This window comes from Catharus ustulatus, chromosome 9, assembly GCF_009819885.2.
Source record: "Catharus ustulatus isolate bCatUst1 chromosome 9, bCatUst1.pri.v2, whole genome shotgun sequence".
Classification (NCBI taxonomy): Eukaryota; Metazoa; Chordata; class Aves; order Passeriformes; family Turdidae; genus Catharus; species Catharus ustulatus.
The window spans coordinates 19,762,998-19,787,208 of record NC_046229.1 but is presented as its reverse complement, the minus strand read 5'-3'; the positions used below and the strand labels follow the sequence as shown (position 1 = coordinate 19,787,208).

At 38.6% G+C, this 24,211-nt stretch overlaps 1 protein-coding gene across 1 annotated transcript in view; it reads left to right on the top strand.

Moving 5' to 3' along the window:
* Positions 1-24,211, top strand: part of PLPPR5 (phospholipid phosphatase related 5) — a 43,289-nt gene that overhangs the window by 5,298 nt on the left and 13,780 nt on the right. The window contains exons 2-3 of the mRNA XM_033067730.2: positions 14,537-14,669; positions 16,868-17,118. Coding sequence (XP_032923621.1) covers positions 14,537-14,669; positions 16,868-17,118 — 384 coding nt within the window. The remainder of the gene's footprint in view (positions 1-14,536; positions 14,670-16,867; positions 17,119-24,211) is intronic.

The window sequence follows — 24,211 nt, the reverse complement described above, 5'->3', positions numbered from 1 at the left end:
ATTCTCTTTTTTTTTTTTTTCTTTTTAGTGGACTGGAGGAATCTTTACATTTGGCACATCCCAAACAAGGAATGTATGTCAAAAACCAGACATTTTGCCTTGAGCTTAGCTTTAGTCGGTGACTTTTTTTCCCCTTGAGGAGGAAATTTTGAATCCTGTCAAAAGAAAGACTGTAGAGTGAAAGATGCAATATCATTGTTCTTGTATCAAATTTACTGTACCCCAATGCTTAAGAAAGAACAAGATCATTCTGTGAAAGTTGAAAAAGAGAAGCTACCTTTTGAAGTATCTGCGCAGTTTTCCTAAGTCCCTTTTCTTCTTCACTGTCTTTGCTGCTGTCTTAATAGCTCCAGGTGTTGAGTAGCTCAAGAGCAGTTGAAGAATATGCAGAGACCTGAAGGAGATGCACCACTTGGTTCCAGCAAATAGATCTAGCTGATGTGGTTGGACACTTCCCATCTCAGTCTTCCTTTCTGAACCTGCTAGTACCTTTTTCCTTCTGACATCTATGAATCTGTGTGCTGTGGCATCAGGGACTGATCAAATTTTATTAGGCTGAGTTCTCAAAATGCTCCTGGCAGAGAAGCTTTTAGTTAACTTGTAGTTCACTGAAACTATTCTACTAGTGTGTTACTTAGTGCTGTACATGCAAAAGGGTTCTAGATTGTGGTATCTGGGACATCAAAGTACTCAGTTGTCTGTTATGTGAGGAAAAGCATAATCTAGAATTAAAGTCCTGAAAATATTTTCTGTGAATTTGCCGTACCTCATGCCTGAGCTGTTTCTTCATTCCTCAGCTTAGTCAGAAAATGCACTTCCTTCACAAGCGTTCCTTCCATGTACTGTAGACTGATTATTTTTCTACTTCATGGCTAGTACCAAGTTACTTTGGCTTCTATGGACGCCTTGATAGTATTGGAAAAAACTGAAACGCGGGGACATTCCACTTTGGTGAGGCCCCACTGGAGTACTGCATCCAGCTCTGGGGCCCCCAACATAAGGGTAACATGGATGTGCTGGAATGAGTCCAGAGGAGGATCACAAAGGAGATCAAGGGGCTGGAGCATGTCTCCTGTGAGCACAGGGTGGGAGAGCTGAGGTTATTCAGCCTGGAGAAGAGAAGGCTTTGGGAGGACCTTAGAACACCTTCCACTACATAAAGGGGGCCTACAGGAAAGCTGGAGAGGGGCTTTTTACAAGGGCTTGTAGTGATAGGAAAAGGGTTTAAGCTGAAAGGGTGTGGATTTAGAGTAGACTTTAGGAAGAAATTCTTCACTGTGAGAGTGGTGTGACACTGGAACAGGTTGCCCAGGAAAACTGTGAAACTGTGGATTTCCCATCCCTAAAGTTGTTGAAGGCTAAGTTGGATGGGACTTTGAGCAACCTGGTTGTGGGACTGGGAACCAAGTAATCTTTAAGATGGTCCTATGATTCTAAGAATTGAACAGACTTTTTTCCTGGTCTGCTACTCAAAGAAGTGACCTCTGTGTGTCCTGTAGGAGATTAAAGTGTTTTGTCATTTCTGCCAGAAGAGAATCAAGGAAGCTTGATAAATAATGCAAGGATGAACAGTTGCCAGCAGCTGTATTACAGGGCAAAAAAATCCCAAGGATATGTAGCAAGGTAGTCAAGTTTTCAGTTTTATGTGCAATTTTCTGTGAAAGTTGAGGAGTTGCCCCCACACAGGTATACAGTCTATCCTAGTGCTCTTTTTTTGGGAACAGTGAACTTTTATTATATTTGAACATCTCGTGATGCTGTTTTTGGTAAGACAGTGCTAAAGCAACAGAAGATTGAAGTTTTACATCCTGACTCATATGAATTGGCTAGACTAAGCAGACTCAGAAATCAAATGGAAATGGTTTATTTGAGAAACTAATTAGCTAATCAAATAAAATAATTCCAGGATTATTGAAATAGATTATATATCAAGAAGCTAAAGCTTTTTAGCTTTATGTGCCTTTCACTTGCTGGCCCATTTTTCAGCTGTTAAAACTTTACTTGAATAAGATATTGCCAGAATACTTTGTTTACTCTGTGATCACATTGTTCTTGCAGGGATAATTTGGACCCTGTCGGCATAGCTCTGTTTCAACCTGTGTGCACAGCTGCAACTTCTTTCCTTGATAGGTTTCTTTTTCCATTCCCATGTACTTGTAGGAAAGATTCTTTTTTTTTTTTTTTTTTTAATATGCAAGTACTGGGGACTTCAGGAAGCCATTTTTTTGGGAGGAGGAATGTCCTTTTCTGGAATTCAGGAGAAGTTTGAAGCTAAGGGACAGTTTATTTCATGCTCTTCCTTTGTGAATGGATAATTGCTTTGCAACTTTACTTAAGAATAAAAAAATAAATCATGCTGTTAGGTCTGCAGTGACTTTGTACCAGATGTCAGTGTTGGCCTGTTGAGACACATAGCAAGACAAATACATGATTTGATTGTCTGATGCTGGTTTTATCTCAGCATTAAACCACTAATCCAACAGAGCTATAACCTGGAGAAACAATTAAAAATTCAGAACCACTGTGTGTTTTCTTGGGAATTCTTTATCTGTGTGTCTTCCTGTTGTGGTGTGATGGCTTACATGAGCGGTGCCTGTAGAAGTTATGTTTGTACTTCCACTTGAATGTATTTCTGCTGTGCTTAGTATGCATGTGATTTACAAACACTAACAATATCGAGGCCATATGCTTCATCCTTTGATGGGCTCTCTGGAAGTAAAGTGGCAAGCAGATGTGCACGAGGCAGGCAGGGTTCTGTTTGCAACAGCTGAATGCCTGCTTGTCCTACAAACGATGCACTTACGTTTAAGTGAGAAATTGTTAATCCAACTAATCCTGCATGATTAAGGAATTTGTATCATTGTTTGTAATCTAAAATAGTAGGTTTAAAGTAATAATCAGTTTTTCAACTAAACAATTCTTGCTCATTGTACATCATGCAGGATTGAGGAGATGGGTGTCCATATGATACATAATAAATGACGGCCAAAGTAGAATTGTAAGTAGCTTTAGCTGTGTTTTTCAGCCTTAAAAGCAGAGTGATGTTTAAAAAGCTTTATATGCGCTTGCAGTATCTCTCAGATGCACTGAAGTGCATGATGGCCCAGCTTTCATCATACATGGTTTTTATTTAGCAGAGATGTGACAGCCATAGATTGTTAGTAAAAAGTCCAGCTGAAGTGGGTATACCATATTTCTGGCACTCAAAAGTTGTACATGAGACATAGTTTTAAGGAGGAATATCTGTTGAAAACAAAGTCCTTTCTATTTGCACATAGTACAATGAGCATGGTGTTGGACAGTGACAAGGAAAGAAGAAGTTCTAGCGCTTGCTATCTCTGATGGTTAAACTCCCTTTGCTAAGAGCACTTCAATATGCCTGTGAATCAGAATATATTTATTTTCAATGTAAAATGCTAAGAAAATGCTGTAGAAAAATGGCTGTATATATTAAGGCTTTTTAGAATCTATTTGTGTAAAAAAATCGTTCAGTACAGATTCAAAACTGACTGGATGTCAGTTAATGTCATCTTAATTCTGGATGCCACTTCCTGGGGTATGAGGTGCTATAAAAAACCTTCCTGGTTATATGGTATGAAACTTGGGTTGTGGATTCCACTTCTGGTTGCCAGTCTGGACAACGTACAGTTATCTATAATTCTGTGTGTATTGTGTAAATGTATCATAAATATCCATAGTCTAATAATTATACATTGTGTATTTATATGAAAATTTTACTAACCATATGCACTTGCTAATGTACAGCCAATTATAAATGCAGTGTAACTATGTTTAAAAATATTTTTTCTTTCTCTGCTGTTACTACTTCTTGTCTCTCATCCATGTCAAGCTGAAGAATATGTATGAAGGCATTCAGAGTTTTTAGTTTTCTAAATAATAATTAAGAAAAAGGCAGCTACCAAGAACAGAATTTAGCCTATTCAGTATTCTGCTATTCAGATTCTATTTTTTTTTTCTTTCTCTATACAGCATATTGAAACACCTGCTGTTTTAGGTTGGTAGGTTTTGTGTTGTCTCTAGAAAGTATCAGTCATATATTTTATTTTTTATAGTTCAAATTTTGAGTAGTAATATGAGGATTTCTTTGATCAATGTATAATTTGGCTCTTTATAAATAAAGTATTGAATATTAGAATCAGTACGGGGAACTCAGATTCCCAGTATAGTTATTTTGGGTAGTAATAGGGATTTCTGTGACCTGTCTGCACCAATTTAGGGCTCAGACATGACAGAATTAATTCTGCTTAAAGATTTCTTAATCGTGGGTCAGCTGAGCTGCAGTAACCAACAACATGAACTTGCAGCCTGTGGGGAGCATGAGGTGAAGAATTTGAGCTTGACCTGCTTTAATGTAGACTTAGCCCAGGATGTGTTAGTTTTTTGGGTTTTACAGAGTGCATGCATAGGCTGTCCATAACATGACTCTGCTGAGAAGGGAGCATCTCACAGAGTGCAGCAGCTCCTGGCGGGTGCCTGACCTCCTCAGTGCAGGACTGTGCACAAGTTCAGCTCTGTGCAGAGCAATGTGTGGGCTTGCCCAAGCTTCAACACATACATAGTGCTTTGCTCATACTAACACAGATTGAGCCTCTCTGCTGCTCAGGTTCTGCTTTTCCTGTTCGTGTGAGGGGTTTGGTGTATCAAGGCTCTGCCATGAGGCCAGGCCTGAGGCTACTGCCATCATGCATTCAAAGTGTACAGATACGAGTCTGAGCATCCGAGAGGCCCAGGGGAGGATTGGGGAGATTGTGCTGCATTGGACTGCAGGCCATGAGCCTGTTCCATGTGAATGGTGTGGGGACATTCCAGCTGCTGGGATGGGCCCCTTTGCCAAGGGCTCACGCTTGATTGAAGTCAGCGCTTCAGTCGGTCCCAGGGACTCTTTCCAGAGCTTTTAGCAAAGGCAGATGAGATTTGTAGGCAGATTGACCTTGGGCCATGTGAGTGGCTTGGGGACATCTGCAGCTGGCAGAATGAATGTACAGAGCTGGGCTGTGAGCTCTGTTAGGCTTTGCCTTGGTAAAGGGATCTGTCCACTCAAGCAGGATGGACATGTAGCCATTAATGCCTGACTGTCAAATGGTAGTTGTGAAATTAGGCTGCTCTGTAAAGCACTTGGAGATTTGTGCATGAACAGTTACACCAGAGTGAGATTGTTAATTTGTTGTCTTGGTATTGTTAATGAATTATCTTGGTATTGATGGAGTTTAATCACGTGCTTCAGTGCTACTTGAAATCACAAGCTTTCCTGAGGTGGAGTGCTGTGTGTGAATGAATTTGGTGCTGGTAGAATCTTTTTCTGGAACCACATTCATTTGAATAGTCACTACTGCAGTTTTGTCCAGTATTTCTTTTGTTTCTGAATTGAGTGTGATTGTTGTGTGATTAGGAGTAGACGGAAATCATAAAGCAGATTGATTATTATTTCTTTAAAAAATATGCATGTTTACATATGCAGGTCTGTATGCATAATGTGTTGCCAGGAAAACGTCATGTCTACTTGGTTGGCTTATATTCATAGCTCAGTTCACAGGTACTTTTAACCTTGAATACAAATAGCAAAAATTTAATGCCTCAAAGAATTGATTCATTTACACCAGAATACTAAAACTGTTAGACCAAATGTGTGCAAGCACCTTTCATTTGAACTTCTCTTTTGTAGTAATTTAAATTGCTCATATAATAAGATTGCATCCAAGGCTGGCTAAAAACATGTGGTTGTACGTTTACATAACAGTATGTATTTTATATAATATCCTTATTGTCTTCACAGAGAAGACCAAAAACCAGCTGTTATAAAGTCTACCTTGAAGACAGTCAGTGTCAGAGCTTCACAAGATCTGAAAATTTTAAATAGACTCATTTGTCCCTAAAACACTTCTCTCACCGCTTGAGCTTTTTTCAAGATATTTGATAAAGCTAGCAGCATATTTACTATTATTCTACAGATCTGTGACAGGAGATGATCCTTGCTAGGGTAAACCATTATGCACTATTTCACAAGTGGAAAGGGACACAGTCACATATTGAGGAAGAGTAGCTGGGCTTACTTCGGCCAATGGACTTTGCAATTAGTTTTGAGAATACCATTGCATGCCTTAAAGAGCTGTTTTTATGCTCTGCTGTCTTCACAGCTAAGTATACAATCTCCCCTCTGTCTTGTAGGCATTTCCTGTACTAGGAAATTTTTGCTGAAATTTCCCACTTGCTACTCCTGTTTCAGCTCATTGGCTGCAGTGCCAATGAGGGCACTTGGGACTTCCTCTTAATTCAAGCACTGCATTGTGTAAACTTCTAAACAGGGTCAGACAACATAGTGTTGCCAGCTGCACATCTGCAGCCATCTGGATTTGTGGCAGGAGCAGTAAATTAGACATTGTGTAGCAGAGTTGAAAGAGTGACAAAATGGTGCAAATCATATTTGCAGAAAACCCACCATAAAGAAAATCCACCATATTTGATCTACAGAATATACAGTATCATTATTGAAAAGATCTTTCTTCTTGTGTATGTGTCAAATAAAGATAAATGGGATATACCATTGCTGTGCAATATTTTGTGAAAAAGCTTGCTGGCTCATTCATTCCCATTGCTTTGTTAAGAGCAGGGGTAAGTAATTATGAAAGCTTCTGGTGCTCATAAACAGGCCTCTATCCCCATTTGTATGACTTCATTAAGATTCTGTTTCTAATAAACATCACTTCAGTATCTTAATTTATTATAATAGCATTCTTAAGGAGAAATAATTGCACACTGTGAAATTACAGCTTTCAAGTCAGGGAGGTGATGCAGGGGAGATGCAGAGGGAATGGTCACACATTGTTTTGTATCTGGGCTTGCTGGTTGTTTGAGGTGAGGCTAGAAGAGGCACTTCTGACCTCTTTTCGTTTGGATCCTTTCTCCCAGACCAGCATCTCTAGTTCGTGAACTTCTATAGAGTCATTCTCTTTGATTCTGTTACTCAAGCATCAGTACAAGGTACAATCTCTACATTTCTCTACTTGAAAGCTTTTATTTGGTCACTTGTTTCCTGGCTCTCAGAGGCACTAGAAGTGTGGATTAATGCTCTGTGTTACTGAGTAGTTTTACTGCTGAATGAACAAGTAACCCAAGTGTGAGACAGCTCAGAATAAGTCAGTTTTAAACCAAATGCTTCTGTGCATGAACTTTTGAAGTGTTATAACTCATTTTTAGTGACACATGGATTCTTTAAAGTAATGCTTACAATGTAAAGACAAAGTATATTAGAAAAATGACTTATAAGTTAATATGTTCAGGAGTGGACATTGCATTTTTTGACTTGCCTCTCTGATTTATCTGACCTGTTAAACCTCTTTCTCATGTATTTGGTATTGCTTCCCTGTAAAATTGGATTATCTTCCTAGTTTTGTTTTATTATTTTCTTGGGCCAGTGTTCATAGCTAAAATCTATTTCTGGACTTTGGGTGAGGCATTACTCTTAACCTAGGGTGGTGCCATAGTTTTCACAACTAATCCAGCTCCTGTTGAAGTTAGTGGGGTTACTGCTTTGGATTTCAACTAGAAAAGGTTAATGACCTTAATATATTTCATTTGTTGGCAATTACACTGTAGCTTAAGGTAATAGTAAAGGAAGAGATGCTTATACAGAGGCCATTATTAGTAGCAGTGGAGCTACTTATGTTATTACAGGGAGAGCTATTTTATTTTGTAGGTAATTTTTAATAAAAAGCTTAGAATTATTTTATTGAGGTGTCTACTTCAGTTTATCATTATGAATCAAATACTAGTTGATAATAATAAACATAAGTAATAAACTAGTTGTGTAGACATACATATTTTGCAACAAAAATCCAGAAGACAATTTTTGTGGAATCTTACAGGTATTAATCTTAGGTACAGAATGTTTTTCTCAGAGCTCTATTAAAACACAGGATACTTATACCATTCCAGTGTTTGGTCCTCCATTTCCCATTGTTTGATGGCAATGGCAATTCAGTGAAAGTGGCTTTCCTTGAACTGATCTCAGGAATAATCTATCTGCAAAACATATCTGACCTTGAATAGAAGTGAAGACAGTGGGAAAAGCGAGAAATACAGATATCCTCCTTCTTCAGAGCCTCTGAGAACAGTTGGCTACAGTCATATACTGACTGTAAAACCACTACTTTGTGACCAGAATCTTTAAGAGATGCCTTTTATGTGATCAGATTTTATTCAAACAGGGATGAAAGACCGTTTATGCTGAATTTTGCAATTGAATGTTCGTCCTGGGTAGAAAAGCGCAGTTGCATAGATCACCTAAGGCTTAAAAGACAGAGTCACATTGCTGTTGGAAATGATCACTGGTATGGGTGTCAGATGCATTGATATTGTGTTTATCAGGGAATCATATTTTCAGTATACACAGAACAATGTACAATTTTCTTGGCCAGTGAATAAACCAAGGCCAGGTCATAAAGAACCACAGTCTTTTCCACATGGCTCACTTGAAGTCCAATGGAAGACTTCATTGATACAGCTGAGTGCAGAGATGAACATACATGAAATTCATCTTCTGATAGAGAAGATAAATCATAGACCTTTGAACATTTTGTTTTTCCTTCAAAAATGCCACATTATTTTAAAGATTCAGTTAAGTGCTTGAAAAAAAATGAAAAAATTTTGATGTAGAATTCTTTTTCAAACTCCTTAATGAAATAATTATATTTAACAACACCTTTTTCTTGTATCCATCAGAGATCAGGAGACTAACATCAGTTGATATCTGGTCATATTACAATTCATTTTCCCAAGGAGATGTGTTTCTAAAGTGTGGAGTTTGGAAACTTTGCATAATGGCATCCTTGGTTTTTGTAAAAAGAAAACGAGAACAATTTAAAAGCTGTAAGAATTTCCTGTGATAACGTTATCTGGAGTAACTTCACAGTTTGAAATTTGAATTTTATGCCTTTAGAAGGCAGTTTTGAATTTTTCTCTTTCCCTCTCACCATTTACTAGGGTTTTTTTAGATGTAGAGATTTTTCTCTAGATTAACATTTTTCCCCTAGTTTTTTGATGTTAATTTTTTAAAATTAGAAGAGCTTGATGCATAGGCAAGAATTCTCATGAATGTCTCTTATCTACTACCTTTTGCAATGTGTTCAACAAGAATACTTGTGTCAGTATTGTAAAACTGTGCCAGCATTTAGACAGTTTTAGAGCCAGGTGCCAGACGCTTACTTGGCCCCCAGGCTGCCACACTGGCATTCCTGAGCATGTTTTCCTCCTGTCCTGGCCATTTCTAATCACCTGGAGGGCTGCAGTGTGGAGCAGCTGGGTGTTCTTCATCCCACAGTGGTATGAAAGGTTCAGGAAAGCAGACATGAGCAGGTGGCAAATGGCAAATGTGCCCAGTGCCCTGCCTCGGTCCCGGAGCATCGAGTGCCATGCCAGGCCTTGCTCTCGTGTGCCACCAGTTGTGGCCCTCTGGTGATGGCACAAGGCCTTGTCCTGATAGCTGTTTTTCTAAATGACCTTTTACATAACCAACCTTTGCTCTGGCATTGTGTGATTCCAACCCTAGTGCTGCTCTGCGGAGGCTTTGCGCTGTAGACACCACAGATGGGCTCCAGAGGAGATGCCATTTGCACACATGGTCACTCTGTTAAGGAAAAAAGGAAGCTCTTAAGAGACTCTGTACTTCAAAATATTTCATTTTTTTCTTCTCATGTAGTAATGAATGAAGACAAGTCAGTGAATGAGGTAGTTGTCCATGTCTCTGTGATTGTTCTCATGTGGTTCATTTCTGGTTTTCCTGTTTATAAATGATTGGTTATAGTTTGCCTCTTGCTTTCTAATACCAGTAAAGTCTTCCTGAAGAGAACAGCCTTTATCGTTACGTATTGAGTGTCTGCAGTATATTAAAAAGGGAAATATAGAATATTTGTTCCTGTCAAAAGTAACATTACTTTTAGTTTAGTAGCATATAGCCTTACTACAGAGAAATGAGTAAAGCAGATACTATATCACTCTTAGATATGTAATCTTTTATGTAATTTTTCTTTTGTAAGTGGATATGACCAAATACATTAATTTTTAGTATTTTTCTAAAAAAAAATTTGGGGACTACATATTTTTTTAAAAAAATTACAGGCTCAAAAGGGCTGACTTTTTTTTTTCAAAATCTTTTTTTTAGAAAAACAGTTTTCTTTTTGACATCTTTTCTGTAGACCTTTAGAAGCTGCTATGCAGTAGGGTCCTATATCCTCATGCTGAATGCAAGAGAGGATATTTGTATTTAATCAATACCACACAGATTTTTCCAGGATTTATTTTTTCATTTTCTGCAAAACTACTGGTCATTTGTTACTATAGAAAATGTACTTCTCTGAAAATTGACCAGGGCATTTGCTGTCAGTTTAAGCAAGCAAGAAGCAATGAGAACAAGAAAAACACAAAGAAAATAACCTCAAGGGAAAACTCTGCATAATGAGCTTGAAATTGCTACTGCTGGAAATACTGTTGCTGCTTTTCCTGCCAGGGCTGTCACCTCACTCAACAATTTTAGCTTCAAGTGGAGAGTGGAGCTTTACTTTCAGCATCACTAAAGGCCAAGGTTTATGCTCCTAGATTTCCCAGACTCTGAGGCCAGTATGCTCATTGGTACATGGATGGCATTTTAAAAGAGGAAATAGGCCAGGAATAGCCCATAGTCTCAAAAGCTAAAAAGACAGGGTAAAGAGCAGGAATAACAAAGCACATAGAAACCATATTTTTAGAAGAGTGTGATGCATCACACTAAGTGGGAACTCATAAGTGAAATTAATAGAGAGGCCATGCAATTTAGTTGATAACAATTTTCCTAGAGGTGTGTAAATAATTCCAAAGATTTTTAGCTCCATTTCCTACCTTCCCTTCTTGCCTGATAAGGAAGAATGAGGAAGCTCATTCTAGAGAGAAGAGCAGACCTATGGACTGCCTGAGATGCTCATTCCCCCAAGGTTATTTCTTGAAGATGGTCTCATAGAAGACTTGGTTACTGTTCAAGTCATGCCTAAATGGGGGAAACACAATGAATGAAACGAAGTTCAGAAGGGAAACTACAATGCACAGTATTGTAAAATGTTCTTAACTTGACAAATTGAGCACATGGATGAATATTAAGTGGTCTTTTTAATGCAGTAACCACTTTTGAGTGTTACTCATCAATCCGAGTGGTTGCTGTAGTTACAGCGTTACCTTGAGAATTGGCAGAGAGGGAATTGTGTATTCTGTGACATTCCCTGGCCTCTGTGAAATAGTTCTTGAACATTGTGTAGCCTAAAGCAGGTGTTAGCTGGAAAGGTCTATGACTGTAAACACGGAAATTTATTTCCTAATTCCTAATTGAGATTATCAACCTTACATTTCAGGATTTCTTTTTTAACCATATTCATGTACCCTCAGATACCTTGTCATGCAAATGAATATTTAAGTCTCACTTGAGTCCTGGAGCTTTATAGGGAGTTACATGAAATATATGAGAATGTAGGTCATAAAGTAAACCTCATCAGTATTTTAAAAAGTGCAGATTTAAGGTCATTTATTTATATAGGTACTGACTGTTATAAACCATAGGAGACACTAGGGAAAGTTTGTTTATGGAGTCAGTTTACTGGAAAATCAACAATGTCAGAGCTGCTCTAATATTTGGAATGAGTCAGGCTTGACATTTTGAGTTGAAAAGAATGCAGAATTTAGAACCAAGTTAAGAATATACTGTATGGAAGGACAAATTAGATTTTTAAATTGACATGCAGTGCTAAAACTAGGCACAACTTGCCTGAATTCAGAAAAATGACTAATACAGAAAAAACCTGGACTTACTTGGGAGGAAGGAGTCAGTGTAAGGAATGTATGCAAAATGCTGTAAGAATCCTGAGAAGAAAAGAAGGAAAGGGACAGGTATTAGTGGTTGGCAATAAATGCAAAAAATGTATTGCTAGTATAACCGCACCATGAAAATTGATCAGTTAATATATTAATGTGTAGTTAAGAGGTGAAGCAAGAAGAAATAGTAATTTTAGATCTTATCTCTCTCAAATTCTGTTCCTGGCTGTCAAATGGGTTGTCACATCACAGACAGGATATGATTGCCATGGAGATGATTCCAAGAACTCCTGTAATTTAATTTTTGCTGGGTTAATATTTTTATGTGCTTCCATAAGAGTAAATGATCATTCTTGTCTTGCTTCTTGTTGCAACACTTATGTGCACTGTGTTTTTATCTAAGGACTGTGCAAGATTTTTTTTTACATATATTCTTCAGAATACTGGAGAGCCTGAACTTTGTAGTGTTAGACTTCAGATTAAAATTGTTTTTGCCTTATACTTTGTATGTTGTAGCTATATGTCAAAATGGAAGGAGGGCCTTAGGGAAGAATGACCTCCCCTGCTTTTAAAGTTAAAGTATCTGTGAGCTAAGAATTTTAATGCATACCTTTGGGAAATTTGTAGAGTGATCTAAACTAGTATGACCCTGTTAGAATAAAGAAAAAGATGGTTCTAATATTCTCTCTTTTTTATTGCAATCATTTTTCTGTACCTGAACTTGTGTACTTTTGTCCAGGCATTTATGTTGTCAGAACATTCAGATTCTTCATTGCAATCTTTTATTGCCAGTTTTGGAATAGTCAAAAAACTTTCTACCCCAAGTCTTAGAGAAGAAGTACACAAATAATTCTGTTAAATGTCATTTGTTGACTGGTTACAACTCGCATATGCAGTGAAAGGGGAATGGTGGCTCCTGTGCCAGCAGGAATACAGAAATTACTCCTTCCAGCAATATACCAGGCATGCAAATTTCTGTAAAGTGTAGGAGGATATTGCTCTCCTTTCCTCTGCTCTGTAGAGCTGATTATTGCCAGTGATGCTGAAGAGAAGAAGGGGAAGGAATTGCGCTGAGAAGCAGAATTTCTCCTGGGTTTTATTGAGATTGAAAAGGATTTTTCTTACATTTCTGAAACATCAATAGGCTGATTATTGAGATGAGCAGTGCTTGTGCAGAAGAATGGAGGAAGGAGAACAGCTTTAGCTGAGCTGCCAGTACAGAAAAATAAAGAACCTGTATTTATTGCCAAATTTTGGAAGGAATCAATCGAAATGAATCCACAGAAGCATAAAGATGAATTCCTTGTGTGCTCAATGACTCTTACTACTTCTGACAGTAGAGCACTAGGCCTTCTGTAGCAGAAGTTTTGTCTTTATCTGAATTCCACATCCTTCTGACCCTTGCACCTATGTGCCCACCCTTAGAGTATTCTTGTTCAGCTAAGAACTTGTATGCTGCTGTTTTTGGAGCAGAGGGTTTTCTTCATAGAGGTCACCATCAAAGACAGGAAATGTAACAAGGAGAAACTGTTGGCAGCAGCAAAGATCTAGCTGCACCCCATGAAGACAGATTGCTGGAAGTGAGGATCTCCTTTCCTATAACTGAACAAGCAGTTCTCTCTTTAGTAAACCCCAGCTTCCCTACTAGCCAAGAAGTCAGCCTTTATTCTTAGATCAGCAGATTCAGTCTCTGCTCAGAGCTGGAGAGTTGAGCTTGCTGGCACTCTTGGTGTTCTTGCAAAAGGTTGAGCACTGTATCTCACAGATGCTTCCTTTGAGCTGAATTTTGCTCTTTCCTGGAATTTTGAAATCTGTGAAAATTTTACTGAAATCTCTTGAGTTTGGCAGGAAGAATTAAAGGCAGAATCTGACTCTATTCAGGTTGCCTAGTCCTTGAGAGGAAAGAAAAGCATTACTGTGACTCAGAGTAAAAGTATTAGCTTTTCTGTTCTCACCTTTATGAATCATGTTAAAACTGATATTTTTGGTATGGTTTTTTTCATGAGAACTATAGGGATCACTGGGTTGAATTCTCATTCATATAATTTGGATGATCTTGAATCTAAGGTTGAGTTATTTTTCATGTTGATAATTTGCTAATTATGGATGAAGAAATTCTACTTCACTGGGCTGAAAATTTACTTGCATCACAATAGAAAGAGGATATTTGTTAGTTCAGGTATTGAAATTTCTGTTTTATCTAAAAATTCCACTAGAATCTGAAACCAGTCTAAAGTAATAGATGATGACTGTTTTGGTGACAAATTAAATTTTACTTTTTTTGCTGAGTGTCAGTGAATGCCATGTGGGAACTGAAATGTTCAGCATCTTCTAGGATCAGGCCTTTACTTTGGTCCAGATTTTGTGAACTATATGATCTGTTGTTCTGGAACTAACAGATTTCTTTCTCTTTCCCCTCATCCTGAAAACTGGGTTGTGTTATGTCGACTACAAATCCTGGTTGTAATAATTTATTCTCTTTTAAGGCAAATAAAGTAAAGCAAGCCATAAGGCATATTTCCCTCATAAGAAGATTACTGTACAGAACTTAATTCACTTATGCTGTCTTTTGTGCTGGTTTGGTCTCGTTTCTTTAAGATGAGATGTCTGTGTCTGTAATATTAGTGTCTTTTACTTGCTGTAATCTGATGCACCATTTCTCTCCCCTTTTTTCTCCTCCCTTAAGATTATCGTTGGAGAAACTGCAGTCTTTTGTCTACAGTTAGCTACAAAGGATTTTGAAAACCAAGAGAAAACAATATTAACTGGAGACTGTTGTTATATAAATCCACTGGTGCGCAGGACCATCAGATTCCTTGGTATGAGCAAAATTACTGCTTTCATTTCCTGAATGGTGAGAGTGATCAATTATGTCTTAATTTTGACCTGGGGAAAATACTCAAATAACCATGTAACATTTCATATGTTCTCTTAAGTCAGGTGTCGTTTTCATTTTAGGTAGCAAATGAAGCTTTTTGGAAGTTTGGATAAAAACAGTTGCAGAAACAGCAGTAAAAGTAAAAAACCTAGGATGCCTACAGGGGAAAAAAACAGCCAACAGGCCTGAAGTGGGATGAAGGGGAGAAAGGTGATATCCTTATGCCGTATCTGCAGCTGATAGTAAACATGCACACACCTGAGTTGAAGACATTTGGATATAAATGTGTGTTTGAAGCCAAGCCATTTAGCTTCCTTCTTGGCCTGGATGTTGTGTTATAGTCCTAGCAGAAAACTGTACAAAACTCTAGATTGATTTTAGCTGAAACTTTCCCATTGACTTTAGTAGATATAAGGCATCTTTTGGTGGATGTATGTCATCTTTTCTACTTATTTGTTCTAAATGTATTTAAAAGAAGAAATCCAACAACATTTCCAGATGGTGCTTTTTAATACATGTAGGGATGCCATAGCAGGTCTCAGTTCTGCTGTTTGCTTCTCTCTCATGGTTGTATCTAAAAGAAATAGCTGGAGAAATGAAACCTTGGGGCAGCTAATCCTGCTGTGTGTCCCAGTCTCAGGGGGAGGGAGGGCATGTGCAGCTGTGTCTGTATTTGCAGTGTTTGTGTAACCACCGTGCCTGCATTCCCAGAGTGCTATTGCTGTCTTGTATAGATCTAGAGGAGGTGGGGAGTGATGATGAGGAACTCTTCACACTACAGTTCTTCTCTATGTAATCAGTGCCTGAGTTTTCTTCCCGCTAGGTGGTCCCTTCCTTTCTCACAGAAGCAAAAACGTTTGGTAGGGGTGGCAGGAGTGAACAAAGGCCTCTCTGGCTGTGCTAGCAGATGAGGCATCATTACCTGTTATGCTCCCCCAGAGTGATATGTCCAACCCCAATGTGCAGTGCACACCCTCAGGCCTGGCTGGAAGGCCCTTCTGTGAAGTGACATGCCCAGGTGCTGCTTGCTAGTCTAGCGTCTTGGGGGGAATTAACATTTGTGTGACATTGCTAACCAACCAGGATCCCAGAAATCACCCTTGGTCCTCTAGCTTTGCTAAGAAAAATTCTGACCTTGAAAAATGTATGTTTCTGTGGAGTTACGTCTGCTGTGATGTTGGTTCATTAAAGTCCTCGTCAAAATCCCCATGAAACTGGGATTTTCCAGAACTCACCCTATATTCACAGTGAATTAGAGTATGGGAAGGATAAGGTGATCTACCCATGGAAATACAGGGAGAATCTATAGCTCAGGTGGAATTGGAAGAAGCACCCACTGGCTTTGCCTGCTGGTCAGGCTGCTGTGTTTGCATGTTCTTCCAGAGCTCATTTTGTATTTACAGGATAGAGAGGGACCTCAGAATAGCAGAAATCTGTTTTCTTTCAAGTAATCAGTACATGCATTTACATTCTAATGAATGAGTACATGTGCTTAATGCTTTGCTGATATGTCTAATTAAAAAAACTCTTTAGCATAAGTAGTTCCTCAAATATATAAATCTTTAGCTCACTGTGTTGATACTGTGATTAATATGCCATGCATAGAGATTTACCCAGTAGCAGGCAGATGAAGACAACTGGTGCATGGCAATATTGAATTATTCAGTACTTTAAATTTTTTACAGCTGCAAGGGTAAAAAAAAAAAAGTTTTTCCAGTTTGTGCTATGACTTTCCAAGTTAATTCTCCATCAGGGTCTGACCTTGGTTTTCAAACAGATTTATTAGGTGAAGAATTTCCCTCTGTTGCTTCTGTTTAGTGAACATGGGCAAAAGTTAGGTACCAATAAAGCCAGCTACCCCAAACAGGGGATGTGCATGGCTAAGGACCTAGGAAAGCAGGCTACTTGCACAAGGGGAGAGTTTTCCTCTGAAAAATTGGAGAGACATCAGGTGTGTGGGTACATTGCAGTTCTGCTGCTGCAGTTTTGTAGGGAAATACCATCTCCAATATAAGCCATAGTCTTCAGGGTACAGTACCTGGGGGTATTGTTCATGTTCCTGAATGGAAGAAGCTGGTGTATTGCTGTGATAAATACTGTAAATTGTCAGGAAATGTAACTCTTTGTTTCCCTCTCTAGGAATTTACGCATTTGGACTGTTTGCTACGGACATATTTGTAAATGCTGGACAAGTAGTAACAGGGAATCTTGCGCCCCACTTTCTTGCACTTTGTAAACCCAACTATACAGCACTTGGATGTAAACAGTACACACAATTCATCAGTAGCGTACATGCCTGTACTGGAAATCCAGACCTTATCATGAAAGCCAGAAAGACTTTCCCATCCAAAGAAGCAGCACTAAGCATATATGCAGCTATGTATCTGGCTGTAAGTATTATATTATTTAATATCACTGTGTTTTTGAGAGCAAATGGCTGGCACTGTGAGGGGGAGGAGGGAGGAATGGGCAGAAGATAAGACCCAAAATTGGCTGATTTTCTGCATGCAAACCTTCTGTGAGTTACTGTGAGAATGATTCATTGGGCTTAATTCTGACAAAGTGTGGTGGGGTCTGAGCCTTCAAACCCAAGACAATGCTAAGAGAGAGCAAGATATTCTTAAAGGGTTTGGATTACTTTTTCCCCATTTCCAGAGTGTGTGGGACAATCCTTTGCTGGGTGCTAAGAAGTAAGGGTGGGGATTTCCTGCAGCTGATAATGGTACCGCTATGGTTTTTAACCCAGTGCAGATCAGTGGAATCACATGTTGCCATGCTCTTTGGTGAGGTGAAGCAGAACGGTGAGCTGTGTGTATGTCTGATTTCTGCATGTTTCTCAAGATCCCTGTGTGTCTTTTGGTACCAGAATTGGTATTTACAGGTACCTCATGCAAAGTCAGTTTGGCTTTTATGCAATAAAGTTGGCTACAGGACAATCTACTCTTTTTTCCCCTCTCTCTTCCCTTTTACAGGAAGTGATGAACAGTGCTGGGATAAAACCTGGTGTTTACTGCCTGGATCAGAGCTGCTGTATGGGTTGTAGAGGGGCAGGACAGAAGAGAGTCACCATTTAATCTCACTCTAGTCACTCTGGCTTAGTTTGGAGTGCATATTGTTCTAATCTCAAGCAGGAGCAAGCACATCTTATTTCTGTGCTGGGGCCAGCACATGCCTGTGGGGAAGTGTCTTACCTGATCTGTGCTTGTAATCAGAGCCCTGTGCAGCCCTTGGATGAGCCCAGGGCTGCCTTCATAGTGTCAGTGGGAAACGAGGCAGGTGTGTGTAGCTTTGTGGTCATTGCAGGAGTCAGCCCTTATGTTCCCTCAGTATTTGAGCAGTGGCTGCCCATAGATGTGTGTATATATGTATGTATGGAATTGTAGATAAGCATGTGAGTGAGTGTGTGTTGCTTTTCAGCACATACTAGTTGAACCAATTTATAATTCCTGACTGATCTGGAAACTAATACGTGACTCCATGGCAAAGATCCCAGCCCCAACCACAGACAGTGTGTCAACTTGGTGCTTCTGCACAGGGTTTGAGAACCAGTTGCTTAATATCTGCAGCACTGATGGTAACATTTGCCAGGTTCCTTGTGAACAATGTCTATTTAAGGGATGTTGGTCATCAGTCAGTACAAGAAGTTTGCAAAAAAGAGATGAACAATAATATTGTATTCTAACTTGAGGCAAGTATAAATCTTCTACTAGAATTGTCTTTATTTGGGGATGTATCTAAGGATGAAACACTCTAAATTTGATACAAGCTATTTTAGAAAATACTCAAATTTTTTCATTTTAATTGCTCCTATTTTGCTCATCCATCTGTAAAGTTGGATTTCCACTGTTGCCATGAGTCAGAGTAACTAGGAAACCAGCTATTCAGCTGCTGCAAAGCAGAAAGTATAATAGTATCAATACATTTTAAAAACAAAAAGTAGACATAAGTAAGGTTCAATACCAATATAAGTGGCTTTTGACATGAGCAAGAATGCAAACCTTGTCTATGGACAATATACAGTTAGCAATATAAAAGATTAAAACTGCTGAGATCCATTTCATTACCATTTGCTCTTTCAGTAAGTATAAAAATGAATATATCCTATGCTGTTACTACACTACTATCATTTAACTAAAGCACTATAAGCTATTCTCAGGACTTCTGAGTTCCTGTGGCTCCTTGTTACAATATTGACAGGTTCATTGTTTTTTGTTTTTTTTTTCTTAAATCCTAAGCATGACTGAAGATAAAAATACTGTTTATTACACTCCAAGGGAAAAAATATTCAATGTTCCAATATCTGGGGTCATGTCCTTACACTGCCATGATGTTTATCAGGATAGTTGGCCCTAAATAACAATTTTCTCATCACTGTTCACTGGAGTACAAGATTTAAAACAGTAGCCTAGTCTTTGTATGAGCCATGCTACAACAGTTATTGAGAACATGGACATAAAGACCTCCATATATTACTCATTTCATTAGCATATAATCTTTGGTACAAAATGTGCTTTCTTTTTGGTTAACAGAAATTTTGGAGAGAGGGAGGGATTGTTATGGAATCCTCCCTGGATATTTCAGCCAGCTGTACACAGAACAAAACCAGCTTAAAGGAAAAAAACCACATAAAGAGCTGACCCGAGGGTCCTTGCGCTCTAAGGTGGTGAAGTAAATGCTTCTGACTTGTGTGATTTCACCAATCAACCCATTTAGAAACAAAGCCTATGATTTACCTATAATTCCCCTATCTTGTTCCATTTAAGTGCAGCCCTGTCCTTATCACCTAGCATCTGTGCATATTGTCTTGTTAACAATAGCTTCTTTTTTCATCTAAGTTCTTGAGTCTCTGTTTTTCCCCTCTCCCCCCTTTTGAGAGTGGGTGGCTGCTATGGTAACTCAGAATTCCCCTCCTGCTTGAAAGTGCAGTCGTTTTCAAACAGTTCTTTTGCTAATATTTAGAGCTTTGTAATGTTTGCCTCCATTACTTCCAGTACCTTTTCGGAGAGACTTAAGCAATGGAAATGTTGAATGGCAGTACTGTGGTTGGATGTTTTCCCTACCCTGCTCCAAACACAGATGCATTGCCTTTCTTCTTCGGACTTCCAGGTTCATTTGTTCCAGTACACCAGTGTTTTCAAAATGAGCTACTGGAAATCTGTTCTGAAATCTCTAACTAATCTGGCTGGTGCCTGGATTTTTCCTTTGGTTTCTGCTCTGATCTCATTGGAGATCTTTTGTTTGTTTTTGGTTGAGTTGTGTTAATAAGTTGACTGCATCTGCTTTCATTTCTTATCAGCATTGCAATTCACCCTTTCTCAGCTGGAACAATATTTGCTACGTAGGTATTAAGGCAAACACTGCAGCTTTATTAAACAGTATGTAATTGTGTGAGCCACATTTTGATATGCATAAGCTGACATAGCCTGGGCAATTAGAGGTAAGTTTTGAGGCAACCAAATGTGCACATACTTGGGGTGTTTTCCACAGCTGAGACGCAGGAAGTGGAAATCACAAGTGCTAGGATTTCAAAGTGATATATGAAGATTTAGTCAGCCTATTTTCATAGATATGAATATAAGACTTGTGACTAACAGTTGTCCTTTGGTACTGCAGACCTAGGGGATTGGTCATTGCTAACTGTGGTTTAAGGGAAATTTCAATTAATTCTATAAAGTTTTGCCCTTTTTTGTTGTCCTCATTGTATTGCATTAAAGGTTGGGTAGGGTAGTGTATGAACTTTGTGTTACTGCACTCATGGCAGACTTGCTTTGGGTTTGTAATGACAGAGGAACAGACTTCATGTCTTGATAGTTGACACAGCCCTTAAGTCTGTAGGCACCTTTTGTTGCTTTGTACTATGAACCCTTGGCCTCAACTATGGCTTCAGACAGGACTAGCAGATTGCCAAGCCTACAAATAGTTTTTTCTTCTCCGCAGAGCTTTTCTTTGGCCCATGATCATGTTTTCTGCATGGCTCTTGCTCCTGGCATTTTGCTGCATTGATTTTGCTGTTTAGAGTGTTTATAAGTCACTGGGAAAAGACAACAAGACAGTCTGGGTAACAGTGCTGGTAACATGGTGGCATTCTCCTCAGGGTCACTCCTTGATCCAGTTGTCAGTGTAAGTCTAGACTCACCTGTCCTTTGCCTTGAAGTGCCTGTTAGATTCCAGCTAAATGGGCAGCTGGTGAAGGCATGATAGGCCTCTCAGACAGACTTAAGGGAGCGCTCAGGAGGCAAAGGACTAGCAGAGCCGCCTCATTAAATTTCCATTTTTTGTTAGGAAATGAAAGGATTCTTCTGGCTGCCTTTTAGGGACAGTGCTAGGGATGTGGAATTTCTTTTCAGTATCTGGTGCAGCAAGTAACCCTTAATACTGATAATAAAACATATGTCATGTGCTTCACATATTGAGTGTATTGGTTTCTTTCAGACCAAATAATAAAATAATATTACCATTTGATCCTGGAATTTATCCAAAGACCTCTATAAATTTCATGTCAGTCAGCTTTTCATTACGATTCAATTCCTCAAGAAAACAGCCTCTGTAATAGGTGTATCTTGTGGTCTTGGTACAGTGAAAGTTATGTCTTACCTTCACCAGTTGTTTTACAGTTACAGCTGTGGGGAGCTTATAGTGGGAAAATTAATAGTAAGGTCCAGAATTCTAGAGCTTTCTTTTCCTTTTGCCAAGCCAGCCCCTGACTTTGAAAGCTAATTTTTTTCTGGGGTCATAAATAATTCAATCAAAGTGTATAAAGCTGGAGGAGGCTTCAGAAACGCTAGAAGACATCTTCAGTGGACAGTTGCAGAAGGACCCAGATGATTTGAGAATACGACTTTGGTTTGCACTAGAAATAGTGTGACCCATTAATTATTATCAAAGGAAGCTGAAATGATTTTTGATTGTCAAACAGGTTTCTAATTGAACTGTTTATGGACTACAACAACCCACTGTTTTTTCAGCTTTTTGATATGAGTGTCTCTTTTCTTGTAGGTCTGATGAATATGGAAAATCCCTTGGGTGGAATTTTTATACCATTGCTTAGATTACTTAAATAGTTCGTGATTATTTTTTTTAATACTAGCACGTTGTAAAAGCAAAAGAAAACACAAGATAATTTGTTTGAAGTGCTGCCTGGGATGGGTGCGTGTACAATGATTTCTTCCCCATTTTTCTTGTTGCCTTCTGATTCCTTATTCACTGTCCACTGATGGACTGGTCTTTGTCAGTCTCCCAGGCTGTCTAAATAATTGAGAAATGAAATAGCAGATGCAGAAGGGATCCTCTTCCCTGCATCCCTGGGCCCCAGGCTGATGAGATCAGCAAGGAAAATTATCTTCCCTCCTGGCTGGAGCACCCAGCCTGATGTGTAGCTCCAGTGTAGCTAAAATGCGATTCTGAGACCTGTTACACCTGTGTTTGTGTGCATAGATGTTGGTGTGGGTGGGCCTAAAGATAGCTGAAAGATGCCTAGAAAGAGTTTGCAGCATAGCCCAGGAATCCACTTCTTCCTGCACTTCACACACAGTTCCTGTTCTTTATGTTAACATATGTTGCAATGATTTTATTTGTACTAGATTTAGGACAAACTTCACATGAGACTTGCAGCCTGACACTTTTGAATTACTTTCTCAGCACAATCTAAATGGCAAGGCTGTGGTGGTTCCTTACAGCATGGCCTGAGCCAGTGACATCAGAAACCTTATAAGGTAGCTTGCTTTTTCTTTGGTGGTGATGGTGATAATTTATTTCAAATTCATATTTTCAAACCCATTTCAATTAAAGGTTTTCTTTCAATTTATGAGATTCTCTTACAGCTTCGCTTCCAGTATCTTGAAGACTGAAGATCAAATGTTTCTTTTTTCTGAAAATCTAGTAAATATTGTTATATTGTGTGATCAGGTAACAATTCACCTCCTTACATGACTCTGCCTGTGTCTACTTACTGGTGACAGCTCTGTATCTTTTAATATGAAGATCTTATTTCAGGAAAAAGGAGCAGCAATAGCAGACGTTCTTTGAGAGAAGATTCACTACTGTTCTGATGTTGCAGGAGAATGTGCAGCCTGCTATATTAATTCTAACTACTGTATCAATCCTTGACCTACATAGAAGATCGCTGCTGTTGGTCTTGTTATTGAGTCATTTAAAAGTTTCCTTTCATTAGAAAACTCCTCACCCATTTTTTGTTCTTAGAAGGAATGGAGATGAAGTTGTTCAGTAAACATTAGCCCTGTAAAATGTTATACTGTCACTAATTTTTACTAATATTTTAAATCACTGAGCTATTTTCCTTTGTTGATACTGCATTTAGTATATATTAAAAGTAAGTGAAGCATTCTGTCATCTTTTCAGGTTGTTTATTCTTTGACAGCTACTGAGTGTGCTGGTTTATAGTTTTTCCACCAGAATCAGGAAGAAAACAGCTACTTAATTATATTTTGTTCTTAGTGTAAATGAGGTCACTGACTGTTTTAATATATTACACTGGAGCTGTAAGAGGCCAAGTTTAAAAATGGGTCCTGAATGAATCCTGACTTGGAGGAGGCTATATTTGCTTTACAGAGTTTTTCAAATACAGACTTTTTGTTGCACTGTTTCAGTAAAGTTTGACCTGTTTTTGTTGATTCTCTTGTAATATAATGCTGTTCCTTACATGAGTGGTACCTGTTCTTTAAAGAAAAGAGAAATAGTACCTATGCTGGCAAAATGCTCAGGTTATTTTAGACAGTGAACTGAGCATGACAACCATGGCTGCTCATATAAGGGAGGGGAGTTAACAAATGGAGGTCTCTACTCATGTGAGGCACAGCATGAATCTGCAGTTGTTTTTCCTCAGTGCTTTGAGTTGGGATTTGAAGGACATGCTTGGTTGTAAAAACGTTCAAAGAATTTTATGCATAACATTTTTTGGGTTCAGCTTTCTATTAAAAATGTTGAAATTAGATTGAAGCAGAATCAGTTATTTGTACTGCAAAGTGTTTTGTCTTATTAAAAATTGAGATAATCTTCTTGACCGATTGTTATAGATAACTGAATTATGTCATCTTGACCTGCCTTATCAACGAGTTTTTCCCTCTCAGTAGTTTCAATTTAATGTAAAACAATACAGAATTAGATGCAGGTTACCTTCCTTCTAACTCCTCTGTGTCACCTTCATCCAAGCTGTATTTGAAGTTTGATTTTCTCATTGTGTATGAAAAATATTCCAGTGTCTTTCCTAGCACCAGCTGTCCTAACATGTAGTGTGAATGTGGATAATGGTAGTAGTATCCAGTAGAACAATGAGACTTGCTAAAACAGATGGTTGCTGAGTTAATTCAGTGTGCCGTTCTCTATCTATAGCTTGGAGAAAACCAGTAGGGCTGAAAAGCTGGATGTTAAAGTTGCAGTTCTCTTATCACCTTTCTGCATGGTAAGAGTAACTCACTTGAAGACAACCTGCAGAAATATGAGGAACTAATATAGATAGAAGAATCA